This window comes from Labrus mixtus, chromosome 10, assembly GCF_963584025.1.
Source record: "Labrus mixtus chromosome 10, fLabMix1.1, whole genome shotgun sequence".
In the NCBI taxonomy this organism is placed as follows: Eukaryota; Metazoa; Chordata; class Actinopteri; order Labriformes; family Labridae; genus Labrus; species Labrus mixtus.
The window spans coordinates 30,777,007-30,796,751 of NC_083621.1; the positions used below are offsets into that span (position 1 = coordinate 30,777,007).

At 44.0% G+C, this 19,745-nt stretch overlaps 1 protein-coding gene across 1 annotated transcript; it reads right to left on the bottom strand.

The window, feature by feature from the left end:
* Window positions 1-1,439: 1,439 nt before the first annotated feature.
* enpp6 (ectonucleotide pyrophosphatase/phosphodiesterase 6) lies at window positions 1,440-17,839 on the bottom strand. The gene is made up of 8 exons (XM_061049094.1): window positions 17,502-17,839; window positions 7,051-7,230; window positions 6,189-6,300; window positions 4,845-4,986; window positions 4,047-4,226; window positions 3,053-3,190; window positions 2,272-2,395; window positions 1,440-2,135 (listed from the first exon to the last, which is right to left on the bottom strand). Exons 1-8 carry the CDS (start codon window positions 17,758-17,760, stop codon window positions 1,918-1,920), a joined length of 1,353 nt encoding a protein of 450 aa, XP_060905077.1. The 5' UTR covers window positions 17,761-17,839; the 3' UTR covers window positions 1,440-1,917.
* Window positions 17,840-19,745: the final 1,906 nt, after the last annotated feature.

Here is a 19,745-nt window from a genome sequence, read left to right on the forward strand (position 1 = left end):
TGTATGAAGAGTCAAATTAATGTATGAATATTCTTCTTTAAGGATGTAAACGGCTCTTAACCTCGGACTCTGGACTGTCGCCGTCCACAGTCCTCACTTTATGTGTGTGTGTGAGGAATAAAAACCCAGACTCACAATCTGTCCTATAAATCAAAAGCACATTTTCAACATTTATTCATCACTTTTTAAAACATGAGTCTCATCTGACACATCGAAAATAAAGATCTGAATTTTAATCTACAATAAAACAGTGAAAGGAAATCACAAATATTCAAAGCATAAAGATAGATACATGTTTCTCCAACATGTTTGTCATGTCTTACACCTTTTCACATTTAAAATCTGTTACAGTTGTTGCAGGAAGCAGAAGAGGGCAGGAGGAGAAGAAGAAGGGTATATTTAAACTGACACATACAGAGATCAGTGTGAAAATAAAGAGTTAGGTAAAAAAAGAAGCCGTTCGTTTTAGTGTATTTATATTTTCCATGTCAGCTGTTTGATCACTGATTGATATTTCGCTAACTTTCTTTTTTTGATGCACAATAAAAACACATTAAACGAGAAACTAAAGATGAAGACGTCATGAAAATTCTCGTACAGTGTGAGTAGTTTTTAACATTTAAAGGTGTAATATGAGACTTTTGTTACCATGACGAGGATGAGGGTGTTGTCAGGGAGTCACTCAAAGTCAACGCACAGTCGATTATTATATTCACTGTGACTACAGGGAGACGCTGCGGAGTAGTGGTGTAAGAAAACATCGATGCACTGAAATCTCAGTGAAACTGTGCCGATTCTTTAAAGGGCTGCATCAATATTTTAAAGGGGACATATTATGAAAAATCCACTCCTACAGTGTTTCTGAACATACATCTGGGTAACCTGAGTGTCTACTGACCCACAAAATGTGAAATAAACCCATCCAGTCCTTTGTTTGTGGTCTGCATAAGTCTAACAACACAGAGAAAAATACTCTGTTTTAAATGTACTCTCCTTGTGATGTCACAGTGGGATTCTGGTAATAAAATCCCCTCCCCTCCCCTGGTATCTCAACCCATGGACTCCACCCCCAGTCTAGAACAAAACTTTAGCGCAGATCCGCCATTTTTATTCTCACTACAGAGGATTGATGTCTACGGGGAAAAGTCGGGGGGGCGGGTCATTGCATTTAAAGAGACACACACACCAAAACAGAGCGTTCTGAGAGAGCTGGTTTATACAGGGTCACAAACCTCCTCTGGTGCTTGATTCATGTTATATTTTGACCAAAGCACAGCACAGATGTTTCATTTAGACCACAGGGGACTGTTTGAAAAGGTGGAGAAGGGGGATAATATGTCCTCTTTAATATTTTTAGTTTACATTCATTGGTGACAGTGCTTTGGTGTTGTATTTCCCCCACGGGGGATCAATAAAGTTTATCTTTATCTTTATCTTTATTTAAGCCTCTGACTGCTAGTCGGCTGCTTCATCCAGCCTTTGACTTTCCCCATCCTTTCACTCCTCTAAGTAGACGAAGAGATCTATCGAGGACTCTACGCTAGCTTAGACCAAAGGATGGTTGAATCCCAGCAGGAATGGCCGGTTCCCGCAGCGTACAAGGCTGATGTGTGGACTCATTTTAGCTTTCAGGATTGTGGTTGGATTGATTGTTTATCTGTCATATTAATGTTTAAACGTCGAACATTACACCTTTAAAGTTTCCTTTGAAGCACATCACACATGAGTCAGAGCTTCAACAGGGTCACAGTTCAGTCTCTTCTCTGGATCATCTTTGCCCCGTTTTTTTTACTAAATTAGGGTAAGGTCCTGGAAAACTGTCCAGGCCCTTCAAGGCTTCAGGTCGTAGGTCTTTAAGACTGCTGGATCCTCCTCCAGGTCTCACTGGATGGTCTCAGGTCCATGTGCTGAACCCTGTTAGAAGAACTCCCTCACAGCCAGCAGGACTCCAAACACCCCCATACAGCAGCTCCACAGGGAGAGGGGGCGACTCAGACCCACAGAGCTCCTCAGCAGGTACTCCACCCGAGACCAGGACCCGTTGTTAGGCAGAGGGTCCACCCCAAGAGTCCTGCACATCAGGTTATAGACGTCCACGGCTCGGATCGGAGCCGCACGCACGCCACTCTTGAAGTCTGTCAGGAAACACACATGTTCATAAATCAGTAACGGTTTCATTTCTAACCTGCAGAACATTTTTGTGGGTTTTTTGACAGACGACGGGTGTTTTAAATCCTCAGAGTGTAGAATATAAACATGACTTCTCGTTACCGGGTCCTTTAGCCAGGAAGAAGCCTCTCATGTCGATGAACTCGTTGTCATATCCGTGCCAGCCATTCTGCCATGCTGAGGCCTGTCCTGATCCGTTTCTCCAGTACGGGAGGGTCGTCCTGTTCTGCAGAGAAACAGCACAATGCAGAAAGGGTTAATGCATGTATGGATACAGATTATGATGAGCGAGAGCCTGAAGAGCTCAGAGGGTCAGGTGAAGTGTGGTGAAGGCGTTCTGAAATACATCAGGTGATGTCACTGTAAAATACAAAAAGGAAGAGTAACAAACATGTTCTCTGCAGGTTTCAGATCCATCACAGCTGCATATATGAAAAACAAGGTTAGGAGGATTTCAGGGGCAGTCCTCCTCAAATGATCTAGATATTTGCAGGAGTGCATGCAGGACTCCACTTCACCTCAAGGTCCTGCAGGTAGAGCAGGACTCCACTTCTTGTCGGGGTTGGGGTTCTTACCTTCTGTGTGGGTCCTGCTCACCCTGTCTGGGTTTAATCCACGATAACAACCTGCTCACTTTTCTTTATAGTTACTTGTTCTATGTTTTTAGAGCGATTGTTGTTCACCTCCAGGTTTTATCTAAACTGTTTTGAAATCTTTGTGTGCTGCCTCACAGAAACACTTTGAGCATTTACACAATATTCTTATTGCTGTGTGTGTGTGTTTATATGAGTATGTGTGTGTCTGTGCTCTCGGAGTGAGAAATTAGCAGGTGGGCAGAGGAACACTGTGTCCGGGTGAACGTGTTGATGTAGTGAAACATTACCTCGGTGATAAACCAGCCGGGCTCGGCCACCAGCGTCAGGGGGGCCACAAACCTCCCCCCTTTAAAGTGGAAACGCTCCGGGATCTCCTGTCTGCTGTACACTTGCATGTGAGACACCTGAGACAGAGCGGAGTACACCTACACACACACACACACACACACACACACACACACACACACACACACACACACACACACACACACACACACACACACACACACACACACACACACACACACACACACACACACACACACACACACACACACACACACACACACACACACACACACACACACACACACACACACACACACACACACACACACACACACACACACACACACACACACACACACACACACACACACACACACACACACACACACACACACACACCTCTTATGTGCCTCTTATTTTCTCACTCTTTCAGATGAGATGTAATGTGTGACTCGTCTCGTCTTCACGTCTGTGCTGACATAATGCCTTCGTTTGATTATTCCTCAAATCTTCCATGACCAGAAATTTAATTGAATCTGGAGTCAATTACGTAACACTGAACCAGATCTTTATGTTGGAAAGAAAGAAAAGCTGATCTATACTCTTTATTCTGTCTTTATAGAGTCTCACTGTACTGATCTATACTCTTTATTCTGTCTTTATAGAGTCTCACTGTACTGATCTATACTCTTTATTCTGTCTTTATAGAGTCTCACTGTACTGATCTATACTCTTTATTCTGTCTTTATAGAGTCTCATTGTACTGATCTATACTCTTTATTCTGTCTTTATAGAGTCTCATTGTACTGATCTATACTCTTTATTCTGTCTTTATAGAGTCTCATTGTACTGATCTATACTCTTTATTCTGTCTTTATAGAGTCTCATTGTACTGATCTATACTCTTTATTCTGTCTTTATAGAGTCTCATTGTACTGATCTATACTCTTCAGACTTCTTTGTAGGCAGGAAACTCAGGTGGTGTTGTCTTACCTGTTGGTATCTGCTCTCTTCAGGCCACAGGCTGACCACAGGTCCTCTGTCTAACATCTTTCTGATGTGCGACATGTTGATGTGTTTGTCCAGCTCGATGACTTTCTCCATCCATTGCAGCTTCATCATGCCGTGATCGGAAAACAGCACCACGTTCAGCTGCTGCTCCATCTTTCTGTCCTGCAAAAAACACACAGTCAGTGACCTACACCATCAAAAAAAAAACACCTTCAGTGACCTACACCATCAAAAAAAACACCTTCAGTGACCTACACCATCAAGAAACACACCTTCAGTGACCTACACCATCAAGAAACACACCTTCAGTGACCTACACCATCAAGAAACACACCTTCAGTGACCTACACTATCAAGAAACACACCTTCAGTGACCTACACCATCAAGAAACACACCTTCAGTGACCTACACCATCAAAAAAACACCTTCAGTGACCTACACCATCAAGAAACACACCTTCAGTGACCTACACCATCAAAAAAAACACCTTCAGTGACCTACACCATCAAAAAAAACACCTTCAGTGACCTACACCATTAAAAAAAACACCTTCAGTGACCTACACCATCAAAAAACACACCTTCAGTGACCTACACCATCAAGAAACACACCTTCAGTGACCTACACCATCAAGAAACACACCTTCAGTGACCTACACCATCAAGAAACACACCTTGAAGGTACATGGTGTGTGTGTGTGTGTGTGTGTGTGTTGACAGTAATGATGACAGTAAGGATACATGAAAACAGTTTATAGCAGTAATGATGATGTCACTGACTCTGATCTCTCTGTTGAGCGTTTCCATGGCGACGTCCAGCTGTTTGACAGCTGTTTTGACCTGCTGGGAGTCCGGACCAAAGTGATGACCCTCAACATCGATTTTCTCATAATATATGGCCGCCATGGACACCTCGCCAGACCTACAGGACAGAAAATACACAAACAACTACAAAACCTGTTGTCTTTAAACATCCACAGGCTTCTCTGTAGGACCGATGGTCCTCTCCTGTCCATTCTGTGGTTACTCAGAATTATCATTTACACACATAGGCTCTAAAGCCTCGTTTCCAGGAAGCGGACCGGTTCAGTTCGGTTCAGTACGATACGCATTTATTGGTGTTTTCACTGTCAAAAGTTGCGAATGGCACCAAAATCACTGTATCGTTTTGCTTCCTTTTTGTTGGGGCGCCAAGCGTACCAATGAGGGTGGAGCTAGACAAACTGCAGTCTGTTTATTGGTCGAAAGAATCGTCACTTTCCTGTGCGACAGCGGTAATAAAGGATAAACACTTAACACACTGTGTTTAAATAACCCGTGGGCTTTGATTTCAAGGTTTTATTGTGACTAATGTCAGCGCGTAGCTCCGCCCCATGGACGACCTTCACCTGGACGTCTGCCCTTTTTTTACTGTCACGTTCTTGTTCTTTGTTGGAATTGATTGGACAGCTACGCTGTGTTGTGCTGCTATGTTGTCCCACTATTAAGCATCTGACATGGCTACCGCTATCGGATTTAGTCAAGGACTAGAGAGAAGAAGAACAGAGTTAACTAGCTAACGTTAGCTGATTAGCACGCCCCATCCTTTGATGATGAGTTTCTCGCCCTTCACTTTTCAAACTGCAGCATTATCAAAAAAACATAAAGCTGTCTGCACGTCTGACTTTCATCGTGGCGGCGGTGTAAGGAGACGGATTCTCTTCTAGGTATCTGTAAACATCACTAAGGTGACGTTCTGGTCAGGACTTTTCTGGTTTATCTTCATATCTCTGTTTCTCTCCCAGTTTGTCAGGTGATGTAAACATGCATCATTGTGTAGAGAAGCCTGCAGCAGCTCCACAGTTTAATGGTGGCTATGAATGGCGTCCATAATATTTACACATTACAGCATGAAGCTCATGAACACACTGAAGTCTCATTAACACCTTTCCAGCTCGTGAAACAGGACCATCAGAGGAGCAGGCAGGGCTTTCTGGGAAATGGAGTTTGTTTATAAACCTGACTCAGGAAATGGAAAAGTTGGGTCTCCGTTTATCCACAGAAACGTCATCATCGCTCGCCGACTGAAACAAAGGCTCTGGCACAGTCCTGCGTGACACGTGTGTAACACCTGTATTTTGTTACCTGAGGACGCTGAGAGCGTTCTTGATGGAGTCTGTGAGGTTCTTCTCTGACGGGTTGTAGACGTACTCCTCACAGAACGATGGACGAACTCCTAGAATCTCCACCTCACAGCCTGAACACACACACACTATGTAAATTCCACCACCAAGCAGCTCCTCAATCAAAACAATTACAAAAGATGACATTGAGGCTGGCGGAGAATCATGGGAGTGATTCTCTCTGCTAGGTTCACAGTAAAGAAGAGAGAGAGAGAGAGAGAGAGAGAGAGAGAGAGAGAGAGAGAGAGAGAGAGAGAGAGAGAGAGGGTACAGGAACATTTGGAGTGCAGAAAAAGTGATGTTGTTTTTGCAGTTTGTAAAAAGTCCACCCACACACTCATCCTTCTCCACTTGAGGGGGAAAGTTTGTGTGTGTGTGTGTTGGTGATTTCACACTTCAGATGAAATGCATTTTTTCACTTCCTCTTCATCCAAATGTTTTCCTGCCACTGACTCATGTTTGTAAATGTCAAGTTGGAGTGAGCTGATGTGAGAATGCAGCAGGGAGGATAATTCACAACGAGCCATCAGGAGGGGGTGGATACGTCCAAATCCTACGACCAGCGCACGACCTCAGACTGTAAACATGAGTCTGTTCTTCTCCACTCTCAACTTCATATTGTGATTCTATTGAAGTACACATAGCTCTAACGTCAAGTCAAAATACGTCATTATAGCTCTTACTTCTTCCACCACTTCTCATCGGTTGGTGTCTGTGTGTGTGTTAAACAGCCTGTGTGTTAAACAGCCTGTGTGTTAAACAGCCTGTGTGTTAAACAGCCTGTGTGTTAAACAGTGTGTGTGTTAAACAGCCTGTGTGCTCACCGGGCCAGTAGTACATGAACGCCTTCCTGCCCAGTTTCTGCAGAGTGACCCACAGCGGCTCCGACCCGTCCCACCACAGAGGAAGTCGACTGTCGGCGTTGGTCCCGATCAGAAACTCCTTTTTAGAGACGTCGTCGTACATGTAGTTTCCTGTCATCTGATGCACGTCACAGTGACGACCTGAGGAGAAGAAAAACATCACAGTCACTTCTTCCAGCACGTCAACACAGACTGACGTTTTTTTTTCAGGATTTCACTGAAACGTGAAAAAAAACTACAAAACTAATGTATGCGTGTGTGTGAGAAGAGATCAGTGACTCTCAGGTGTTTTACTCTGACTATTTACAGTAAATGATTGCAGTACGTAAATCCCTCCACCAGGGGGCTCTCACTCAAAACAATAACAAAAGATGACGTCCAGTGATTCTCTGCTACTCCCTCCCCGCCTCTGATGAAAACCAACTCTGCGACCTGAGGAATCTCTAGGTTTACAGATGTATCTGAGTTTAATTTACATAAAGTTTTTATCACAGCAGCTCATACAGCTAGAGGACGACAGCTTTCAGCAGACACAGAGAGGCGGGCCGAGTGTGTGTGTGTGTGTGTGTTTGTGTGTGTGTGATTGTTTCAGCAGGAGAATGAGCTCCATGAAAACACACACATCAGCACATCATGAGACGAGCTGCTGTTGTTTTAGTTTTCAGTGAAAGAGGACAGTGACTCTGAGGACTGAGCAGCAGGAAAAGAGAAAATAACATAAATAAGGAAAAAGTTTGAAGTTTAAAATCTGCACGTTCAGAGTGTACAACTGTTTGAATTAAAAAAATAAAATCAGGTCAACGGTTATGTGATGATGAACAGAGCAGTGCTAGCAGAGTGTGATGTTTGTAAATGTTGCAACATGTCTGTAAGAAGTTGTGTTAATCAGATAAAAGCTACATTCTTTCAGCATGCTGATATCAGAGTGGTGTGAGTGCTTTCAGAACATTTGAGATAACAGAGGTGTATTTCATTCTGGAGATAAAGAGGAGGCCGAGCTCACTAGCCAAAACGTGTTGGTCTAATAATTCAAGGTCACATATCCTCCTCCTCTTCTTCAGTTTAAATAAGACTCAGAGCTCCTCAAAACATGTGTGTGAAGTTTCTTGTTCTAAATCCACTCTGATCCTGTATTTGATCATGTCTATAAACCCCTCTATTTCAGCCCTGTTCAGAACAGGCTGTTTCTGTGTCTGTACCTTTAAATATGTAAATGAGCTGTGTCTGACCACGCCCCCTCTCTGGAAGGGCTCGGGTGTCTCTGTCTTTCTCGCTCCATGTCCTATTGTTTACGGTGAGAAGGCAGACTCAGAGGGCAGAACAAACACCTAGCTGTGGGAGTGTCACCCACCTGGGGGAGGGGCTACTGCCCTTTGTGATGTCATGAAGGGAAAGTCTCCAAACAGCCTGTTTGAGCACACATTTTCTGAAAAGTGGAGCAGGCAGAAGACGGAGAGGATGGACTTTTCTCATCATTGGGGGATTTGTAGACAGACTAGAGACACATATTAGAGTTAGAGGAACATGGAGAAGCCTATAAATATGCATAAAAATTTTAATTAAATATCAACTATGTTGTAAAAATGTTGTTTTTAAATTTATTTAACAGTTTTCTCAGATTGCCTCTCTATACTCCAGTCTGATCAGCCCTCTGCTGAGATCAGGAGGATAAAAGTTTTCAGAAGTTTAAACACAAACTGGAGCTTTGATCCAATGTGATAACGTCATCCCTATTTTTTTTTTTTTCAACAAACTGATTTCAAAACTGAATCCTATCCAGTCCCTTTAACGGTGTTGGGTTATTCTGGAATAGCCCTGGTTACCGCGGTTACTGAGGTGAATGTTAATGTGTGAGGTAGGCTGACTTCCAGCTGAACTCCCAGCATCCTTTGCTGCACGCTGACTCAGAGATCTGTTGATGTTCTTCCTCATGAGTTCACAGAACGAGAGGGAACAAAGAACCAGCTGTAAACACACACACACACACACACACACACACACACACACACACACACACACACACACACACACACACACACACACACACACACACACACACACACACACACACACACACACACACACACACACACACACACACACACACACACACACACACACACACACACACACACACACACACACACACACACACACACACACACACACACACACACACACACACACACAGAGCGGGGAAAGGAGCGCAGGTCAGATCTAAAAGCTGGACTGACTGCACGGAGGGCTTTAGCCTTCGTACAGGGGGCATGACCTAACTGCTAGTCCATCTGCACCCCTTCCCCTGAAGTCTTCAATAACAGAGGACCAAACCTTTCTCCCCAGACTCTGATAATGTGAACTAATATGAAGTTATTTTTCTGATAGGGTTATTTGATGGAGGATATGAAGAACATCTGCTTGTGATTCACACTGTGGTAGCATTTTTTTAAGGCAGAACATCTCGACAGAGCACCTGCAGAACCCATTTGTTAGGGAACTTAGCTAGCTGTGCAGCCAACTATCTGGAACGAAAGTGACAAACATCAGAGAGTAAGAACAACACGCGCAAGGATCTAGAGAGGAGAAAACAACGTCAGGAAGTGCAAACAAACAGCTTTAAGTCTGATCGGACACACAGGTGCTCACAGGAAGTGACCAGAGGCAGAGCACAGGTGCTGACAGGAAGTGACCAGAGGCAGAGCACAGGTGCTGACAGGAAGTGACCAGAGGCAGAGCCCAGATGCTGACAGGAAGTGACCAGAGGCAGAGCACAACATTAGTAGTAGTTAGTAGGTGTTCATAAAGATCTGGGTCTTTAGCTTTTTCTTAAAGGTGCAGAGGGACTCTGCAGATCGAATGGAGTTTGGAAGTTCATTCCACCACCGGGGGGCGACAGAGGAGAAGAGTCTAGTCAGCATCTTAGGACCCTGTTGTGAAGGTTGGATCAGATGCCTTTCATTGGCAGAGCGTAGTGGGCGGGAGGGAGTGTAGACCTGGATCAGAGAGTTAAAGTAAGGAGGAGACGTTTTGTTAGCAAGTAGCAGAGTTACAAGTTATGAGGTTAGTGTGGGAGGGGGGGCGCGAGCGGTCTCGATACCCCCCCGAGAAAAAAAGGCTAGAGCTGTTGCACTTCACTGTGATCCAGTAAATATTCAGACATTCTTTCTTTTGACAAAAAAATATTAAAAAATTAGACAAATAATGAAACAGAAGTTGAAGAATGCAGAAAAAGAATAAACTGAACTCTGTGAAAGATTCAGTGCACTTTTAGACCCTGAACTTTGAAGCTGTTGTTACAGTCACAATGTTTCTCTCTGGTCAAACTCCAAGTTTAATGAGAGCAGGTTTATCATTTAACTCCATGTTTCATATTATAGAGCTGTTACTGTCATAAAGTAAGACATTTTACACACACACACACACTGGGACATCTATTATCTCACATCTACTCCAACAAGCCTTCCCGAGAACACACACACGCACACACTGAAGGTTGTCAAAATGTTCAGTACTTTGATACTTTTTTGTACAGCATGTTTTTTACAAACTTAAAAACAAACGACAGATCTTCAGTCCTATTGTAAAGCGAGAGAGAGAGACAGAGAGAGCGAGATAGAGATAGAGAGACAGAGAGAGAGAGAGAGAGAGAGAGAGAATGAGCTGAATGAGAGAGGAAGAAGGACTTTTTATGCCATCAAAAGAAAAATTCAGATTGACATTCCAATTAGGACCTGGCTCAAAATTCTCAATTCAATAATAGACCCAATCATTTTATATGGTAGTGAAGTAGGGGGCCCATTAACCAACCAAGACTTCCCCAAATGGGAAAAACACCCGCTGGAAGCCCTGAATGCAAAACTGTGTAGAAACATCCTGAGAGTCCACAGACACACGGCCAGTAATGCATGCAGGGCAGAACTCAGCCAATACCCTTTAATCATTAATATCACATTCTATAAACACCTCCAATCCAGTGACCCCCACTCCTACCAGTTCAAAGCCCTTCAGTGCCAAGAGTTGAACCCAGATAAGAGTCCCCTCTGCCAGCTGATCCTGAAGCTCCGCCCTCAAACACCAGGGCTTCAGGACACACCCCAAACAATCTGGCCCAACCAAATTATCTCAAAACAAAAAGACAATTATATCAAATATTGGAAGAAAAGTACCAAATCACAAAGTAAATTAGAATTCTATTTGAGCCTAAACAGAGAGTACAAGCTGGCAGAGTACCTGAGCACAGTGAGGAATGTGAAACTAAGGAAAACCATGACGATGTACAGACTGAGTGGACACAGTCTGACCAGAGAAACAGGCCATCACAGACAGAACTGGTTACCCAGAGAGGCCAGGCTGTGTTCACTCTGCCATCAGAATCTCACTTCCTCCTACACTGTGACATGTATAAAGATTTAAGAGAGGCTCTCTTTAATGACATTGATAATAAATATCCTGACTTTCTCCATCTCCCTGATCCTCAGAAGCTGCTCTATCTCTGTGGAGAGAAAAGTCTGTGTGCAGTACGAGCTGCTAAATATGTTCATGATTGTCACAAACTGAGACAAAATACACTTAATGTTTCATACAAATACACTGTAAAAATAATTCATGTTATTGTTAATGTCTTTTATTCATATTTGTTGTATTTGTTTACTGTATATATTGTAATCACTTGTTGTTCAAAATGTTTTCTGTACTGCTTTGGCAACATAGATTGTTGATCTGTCATGTTAATAAAGCTCATTTGAATTGAATTGAGAGAGAGAGAGAGGAGAGAGAGAGACAGAGAGAGAGAGAGACAGAGAGAGAAAGAGAGAGAGAGAGACAGAGATAGAGAGAGGAGCGATAGAGAGAGAGAGTTTCTCAGTTAAAACACTGTTGTCCTTTTGTTTTTTTCAGGGCCCCCCTGTGCACACCACTGCTACAAGTTTACAGTGTTTTTTTAAGTCAGGCCCCGTGGCCACTGAGCGTTTTTTCCGGCCGTTTACTGTTTTTTACACATCGGGAAGTTTTTGGTCCAGAAACTTTGCAAAAGTTGGACACCACATTCAGCTGTTTGTCTGCAATTTTGGGGGAAATGAGAGAAAAAATGAACCAGTATCTGGTGACTGGGATTTCTATTTATGTTGCTGTGTAGAAGTGTTGTAGTCAAGACCAAACTAACCAAGACATACCCAAGACTTTTAGGGATCCAGACCGAGTCAAGACCATGACCAAGGCAGGGCGAGACAGAGGCCATAAATATCCCTGAAAAATCATCTTGTGTGCAGCGGGCGTGTCACTCACTTACACTGTAACATGGGGAAGGTTCCGGCCGTAACCGGGGGATAGAAATCAAACTATAAATGAGTTATTTGTTGGGTTAGGAAGAGCCGTTTTCTTTTCAGCACAGTAATGACGTGGAAAAATAGCTGATCAGTGGCGGTCTTGATTTCAAATCTGGATTGATGTTGTTTGACTTTAACTAGAAGTATTTCTCACAGCGGGTCCTCACAGCATGCGGTGCGAGTGAGTGTCACAATCTTGATTGCATTGTTATTTTATCGTCTGCCAGAGAGCTCATACTCCGAGTGGAACAGCACTCTCTGAACTGACCTGAGAACACACTGCTCAAATATTGACTGGAGGGAGAACACACACACACACGCTGCACACACACATGCACACACGAGTGAGAGTGCAGCTCCGTCAGTGTGAGAGTACAGCTCCATCAGAGTGAGAGTACAGCTCCATCAGAGTGAGAGTACAGCTCCATCAGAGTGAGAGTCCAGCTCTATCAGAGTGAGAGTACAGCTCCATCAGTGTGAGAGTACAGCTCCATCAGAATGAGAGTGTAGCTCCATCAGAGTGAGAGTACAGCTCTATCAGAGTGAGAGTACAGCTCCATCAGAGTGAGAGTACAGCTCTATCAGAGTGAGAGTACAGCTCCATCAGTGTGAGAGTACAGCTCCATCAGAGTGAGAGTGTAGCTCCATCAGAGTGAGAGTACAGCTCCATCAGTGTGAGAGTGCAGCTCCATCAGAGTGAGAGTACAGCTCCATCAGAGTGAGAGTCCAGCTCCATCAGTGTGAGAGTACAGCTCCATCAGAGTGAGAGTGCAGCTCCATCAGAGTGAGAGAGCAGCTCCATCATCAGAGTGAGAGTGCAGCTCCATCAGTGTGAGAGTACAGCTCCATCAGAGTGAGAGTGCAGCTCCATCAGTGTGAGAGTGCAGCTCCGTCAGTGTGAGAGTGCAGCTCCATCAGAGTGAGAGTGCAGCTCCATCAGTGTGAGAGTGCAGCTCCATCAGTGTGAGAGTACAGCTCCATCAGAGTGAGAGTGCAGCTCCATCAGTGTGAGAGTGCAGCTCCATCAGTGTGAGAGTGCAGCTCCATCAGTGTGAGAGAGCAGCTCCATCATCAGAGTGAGAGTGCAGCTCCATCATCAGAGTGAGAGTACAGCTCCATCATCAGTGTGAGAGTGCAGCTCCATCAGAGTGAGAGTACAGCTCCATCAGAGTGAGAGTGCAGCTCCATCATCAGAGTGAGAGTGCAGCTCCATCATCAGTGTGAGAGTACAGCTCCATCAGTGTGAGAGAGCAGCTCCATCATCAGAGTGAGAGTGCAGCTCCATCATCAGAGTGAGAGTACAGCTCCATCATCAGAGTGAGAGTACAGCTCCATCATCAGTGTGAGAGTGCAGCTCCATCAGAGTGAGAGTACAGCTCCATCAGAGTGAGAGTGCAGCTCCATCATCAGTGTGAGAGTACAGCTCCATCAGAGTGAGAGTGCAGCTCCATCAGAGTGAGAGTGCAGCTCCATCATCAGAGTGAGAGTACAGCTCCATCATCAGAATGAGGGTGCAGCTCCATCAGAGTGAGAGTGCAGCTCCATCAGAGTGAGAGTACAGCTCCATCATCAGTGTGAGAGTGCAGCTCCATCTCCATCAGTGTGAGAGTACAGCTCCATCATCAGTGTGAGAGTACAGCTCCATCATCAGAGTGAGAGTGCAGCTCCATCAGTGTGAGTTTGCAGTTCTGGGATCAATGAGTTCAGACACACCTGCAGTAACTGCTGATCATCAATAAAGACCTGATGTCTTCATGAGATCATAAAGGTTAATTCACCTCATCAACAAGGCCATCAAATCAAACCCTGTACAAAGATAAGGGCCTGTGTCTACCTAGCGTCTTCTTCTGCGTGCCAGCATTAGCAGCAGCAGGCGGCCGCCCTGAGAGAAAGCGCAGCACCCAGTGTCTTTTATGTGCGGCTGCTTCGAAGTTGAAAATCTTTCAACTTTTCAGAAAAGCGCTGTTGACGTTAACAGTGCTCTTTTCACGATGGACGATATTCCCCGTATTTTTGTCTCTGACCGATCGTGCCCTGTACTCACATCCTGTTTGCTCCATGTCTGATCGGGAAAAAAAACGATCTCAAATAAACAAATGGAGTAAAAAGCACAGTCACACAGCGACTGTTGTCATAGAGACAGAAGGGACGTGCAGCACTCACTATTCTCAGTGCACCAACACTTCATCAAGCACTCCCGAGCGCACAGCCAGCAGTTTACTGCCGGAAAAAACGCTCAGTGGCCATGGGGCCTGACTTAAAAAAACACTCTCTCTCTGTCTCTGTAAACTTCACTCTGTAGCAGTGGTGTGCACAGGGGGGCCCTTGTGGCGCAATCGTTGAAAAACGCACGCAAAAGTGCCCGCTTGGGAACCAAAACGCGTGCTAAAGTACCCTCCTGGTTGGCAAAACACACTAAACTGGCCCCTTGGCTGGTTAAAACATGCTAAAGTGCCCTCCTGGTTGGCAAAATACAACTGCCAACCTGGTTGGCAAAACACACTAAACTGCCCTCTTGGGTGAAAAAAAAACACGTGCTAAAGTACCCTCTTGGGTGGCAAAAAGGCATGCTTAAGTGCTCTCCTGGTTGACAAAATACAACTGCCCTCTTGGGAGGCAGAAACACGTGCTAAACTGCCCTCTTGGGTGAAAAAAACACTTAATTGCCCTCTTTGGTAGCAAAACTATGAAGGTAGATATGTTGCAAAATGTGAGAGCTTGTAGAATGTGATGCGAGAGCTTGTAGAATGTGATGTGAGTTTGTAGAATGTGATGTGAGAGCTTGTAGAATGTGATGTGAGAGCTTGTAGAATGTGATGAGAGCTTGAAGGAAAAAAAGTGAACTTGTATGTAAAAATCATAATTTACTCAGATTTTTTTTTTTATTACTGGTGCCTATTATCCTTTACAACCACAACTCTGTGGTTACAACTTCTCGAATCTGCCGCTACAACTGCACAAACTACTTTTCTTGTGTGAATCTGCGCTGCTTGAGTTTTGCAACACATTTTGCGAGACGTCTGTAGCAAAACAAATTTGTAGAATGTGATGCGAGAGCTTGTAGAATGTGATGTGAGAGCTTGTAGAATGTGATGTGAGAGCTTGTAGAATGTGATGTGAGCTTGTAGAATGTGATGTGAGAGCTTGTAGAATGTGACACATGTGTGACATCTTAGTCACCACTGAGACGTTCTCTTTGAACATCTCATTCTACAAGCTCTCACATCACATTCTACAAGCTCTCACATCACATTCTACAAGCTCTCACATCTCATTCTACAAGCTCACATCACATTCTACAAGCTCTCATCACATTCTACAAGCACTCACATCACATTCTACAAGCACTCACATCACATTCTACAAGCTCTCATCACATTCTACAAGCACTCACATCACATTCTACAAGCTCTCATCACATTCTACAAGCTCTCATCACATTCTACAAGCTCTCATCACATTCTACAAGCACTCACATCACATTCTACAAGCTCTCATCATATTCTACAAGCTCTCATCACATTCTACAAGCTCTCACATCACATTCTACAAGCTCTCATCACATTCTACAAGTTCTCACATCACATTCTACAAGCTCTCACATCACATTCTACAAACTCTCATCACATTCTACAAGCGCTCACATCACATTCTACAAGCTCTCATATCATATTCTACAAGCTCTCACATCACATTCTACAAGCTCACATCACATTCTACAAGCTCTCACATCACATTCTACAAACTCTCATCACATTCTACAAGCTCACATCTCATTCTACAAGCTCACATCTCATTCTACAAGCTCACATCTCATTCTACAAGCTCTCACATCATATTCTACAAGCTCACATCTCATTCTACAAGCTCTCACATCACATTCTACAAGCTCACACATTTTGCAACATATCTACCTTCATACAAAACACACTAAACTGCTGCCGTTGGATGGAGAATATTGATTCCTATGAAGACATGCAAGCTTGAATCAAGTCTTGAATCAAGTCTCAAGTCTTTGAGGTATAGTACCTCAAAGACTTGAGACTTGATTCGTCCCTGCCACCTGCAGCAATGGAGCAGCACTTATGTCCATGCTTCATCATAGTTTGTTTCTTTTGAGGTGTCAAATAAATATTTTAAATGTGTATTGTTCCCTGTGTGTTTTTATCAAAGAGCCCTCTTGGCTGAAGAAAACACACTAAACTCCAGAAAACTATTAGGACCAAGAAATACTATGAAACATTACTGTTGCAATGACTTTCATGTGGGGTCCTTTTTTGATCTTTATTGAGCCAGAACTCCTATATCTCACAGAACCAGTTTGGATTATCTGATATGCTAATATGGTGTTAAAATGCACTAGAATACAGGAAATGGCATCTACCCCCAGACCCCCTAGGGATTTTTTCCTTCATACGTCCATGTCTCTGTGTGTTCTTCACAGTCCAACGTTGAATCTACACAGTTCTCGTGGATGCTGATCCTAACTACAGTTAGTCTGTTTAAAGGCTACATAATGTATAACATATAAACATGCCTAAAGTGCCCTCTTCAGTGGGGAGAACGTGCTGTGTGCCCTTTTTTTTCTTTTCGCCCTTGCTCTTCAAAAAGTCTGTGCATGCCCCTGCTCTGTAGTTTTTAGTGTTTATGACGTTTCAAAAGAAAAGATGCAGCTTCTTGTAGCTGTTTGTCTCCTTTCCCTTCTTCTTTATTTTCACAGCTGATCAGAAAATCTGAATATTAAACAACACGATTCTAGAGCAAATCAAACGACATGATATGATATGCTATATCGACACCTGTTCTGTAACCACGGCAACAGAAAATAACCTCAGGGCTCCCAATATCAGGAATAGATTTATTTGAATGGTTTTAAACATTGCAGGTGAACTTCTGATCATCGTGAAAACATTTTTGAAAAGAAACGTTATTACCTGTCATCAGTGAGTAGTAGTTGATCATTGATTGATTGATAGATCGATTGATTACCTGTCATCAGTGTGTAGTAGTTGATCATTGATTGATTGATTGATTGATTGATTGATTGATTGATTGATTGATTGATTGATTGATTGATCGATCGATTACCTGTCATCAGTGTGTAGTAGTTGGGGTAGGATAAACTGGGGAAGTCCGGCGTCATGTAGTCCACCTTCACACCGTTGGTCACGAGCTCTGTGAATCCCGGCAGCGCGTGCAGGTCGTCCATGTAGTCATACCTGAATCCATCGATCAGGAAGACGAGCAGCGGTTTGCTTGCGGGGCTCTGCTGTCCCTCACCGCGCACGAGGAGGAGGAGGAGCGCGAGGAGCTGCGGGGAGCACGCGGGGCTCTGACTGCGGGACATTGCGGGCTGTGCTCGTGCTCCGAGAGAAGACACGAGAGAAATGAGCAGACAGCTGAGCGAGCACGGTGTCCTCCACAGGGGGGAGGGGTCACATGTGCGGGGGTAGGGGACGACACGACACGCTGATATAACAAACACGAGTGTGTTCAGGGAGCGACCCTTCAAAATAAAACCACACTCACTTATTATGAAAGGAATCAAATCTTGTCATAATTATTAGTGTTTGTAATGTTGTCGTTTAAAGTATTTCATTGTTGCTTTTATTCTTGTGGGTTCATTTAGTTTTAACGTCTGTGATAAGAGATGACACACTGTTGGTTTAAATCTGAGTGTGAACATGTGTCTGATATTCATCATCTTCACGAGGTGGACATACCTGGATTCTTCTTCGCTGTTTATTCCAAAAATAAAAAAACGGAACTCTGCTGAGTTTAAAGCTCAGACAAACAGAAAGGAAAGATGTGATATTCAACATCAGAGCTTTTGCCTTTATTGTGAAAGGACAGTGGAAAGAGCAGGACATTGGCACAGAGAGTGGGGAATGACATGCGGGACTGCCAGGCCATCAGCGCCCCAGCTAAGATCAGGGACTGGTTTCTGCTCCTGAAGCAACAATGAAGCAACAGCTCCACCTAGCGGCTAAACTCATTAATGACGGTTGCATGATTTGTTCAGATTTTATTGTGCAGATGATTTGATTTTATTTCACGGATGATGAGGTTAATTTGCATACTTAGGGGCGTGGTTTGGTTGACTGACAGGTTTCAGACTGACCTCTCTTTGATCTTAACTTTTCCAACATGGCGACGCTCACGGAGACTATCTCCATGTTTGAATCAACATGAAACTCTGCTGAGAGTTGTGAAGAAACACGTCTCCATGCTTTCAAACAGGGCCCGTGTGATTGGTTAAAGGTTACAGATCAATGGCGTTGATCACATGAAGACATGGGACATGAGTTTAATCAAACATTGTTATTTTATTATCTTAAAAAGTAACACAAACCCCACAGGGTATCACATACACTACAACAACAGTAACACCAGAACTACACATCAAAGGGACTTTCAGATATTATAGACATTTAAAAAATCCCTCTTTTTATTGTTTAAATTATTTGACTAGGCATGACAGATAAACATCATTTACAGTATGACATACAGCATGTCACCGTTAGAAACAATGTTATTGTTGTTGAACCTCCGTCTGTAGAAACACCACGCCGATGTACCGGGAAGACATTTCATGGACCGTCTGTAGAAAAGGATGGAAGGGAACGGGACCAAGGCTGGATGGGGGGGGGGGCAGTGCAAACATCAGACATGGGGGGGGGGGGGGGGGGGGGGGGGGGGGGCAGGACCTCCATCAGGCAGGGGGCTGCAGCTTTAGACCACAACACCTACCTACTGTAGTGGTTTCTCCCAGATTAGTGGTGCAATAGAAAGTGTTTGGGGGGACGGGGCGCCTCTAGAGGTAAAAGAGACTTTTGTTCCCGGTCTTAACGACTCAAAGCTCAGTCCCAAAGGTAGAAAGGACTCGGGGCGGGACAGGATGTGAAGCAGAGGAGGGTGACTTTGAACTCTTGGTGGTTACTCGTGTAGTGGTTTTAGAAACAGAGCTGTGGTACAATCAGAGGTAAAAAGCCGACACCAGATCAGGGAGCAGCACTCGTCTCTTTAAGGCCTTTAGAGCAGCTCTTCACTCGGACATGACAAGGTTTAGTTTCAGTGTAAGACGTATGAACCAGCAGGGGGCGCCTCCTCTGCCTCACTATGAACATGTCTATGATAAAGTGGTCAGCTGATTTATTCCCTCCCTTTCTTTGACATGTTCAATAACAAACAACCTCCGCTACTTTAAAACTAAAAGCTGCCGGGAGCAAATTCACAGGTTGGTCAATTCTGCGTTTCTCACCTATTTTTGGGCGTCTCGTAAAGATGCAAAAGTTGCGTTTATGTCTCTTACATGAAAAGAGAAGAGGAGAC

Bases quoted from the DNA above. Each gene is read 5' to 3' on its own strand.
- enpp6 (XM_061049094.1), bottom strand. From the start codon at position 17,760: ATGTCCCGCAGTCAGAGCCCCGCGTGCTCCCCGCAGCTCCTCGCGCTC. The intron at 4,987-6,188 runs GTAACAAAATAC...TCTGTCCTGTAG, and splicing joins AACGCTCTCAGCGTCCTCAG to GTCTGGCGAGGTGTCCATGG. The intron at 2,136-2,271 runs GTAACGAGAAGT...GTTTCCTGACAG, and splicing joins CTTCCTGGCTAAAGGACCCG to ACTTCAAGAGTGGCGTGCGT.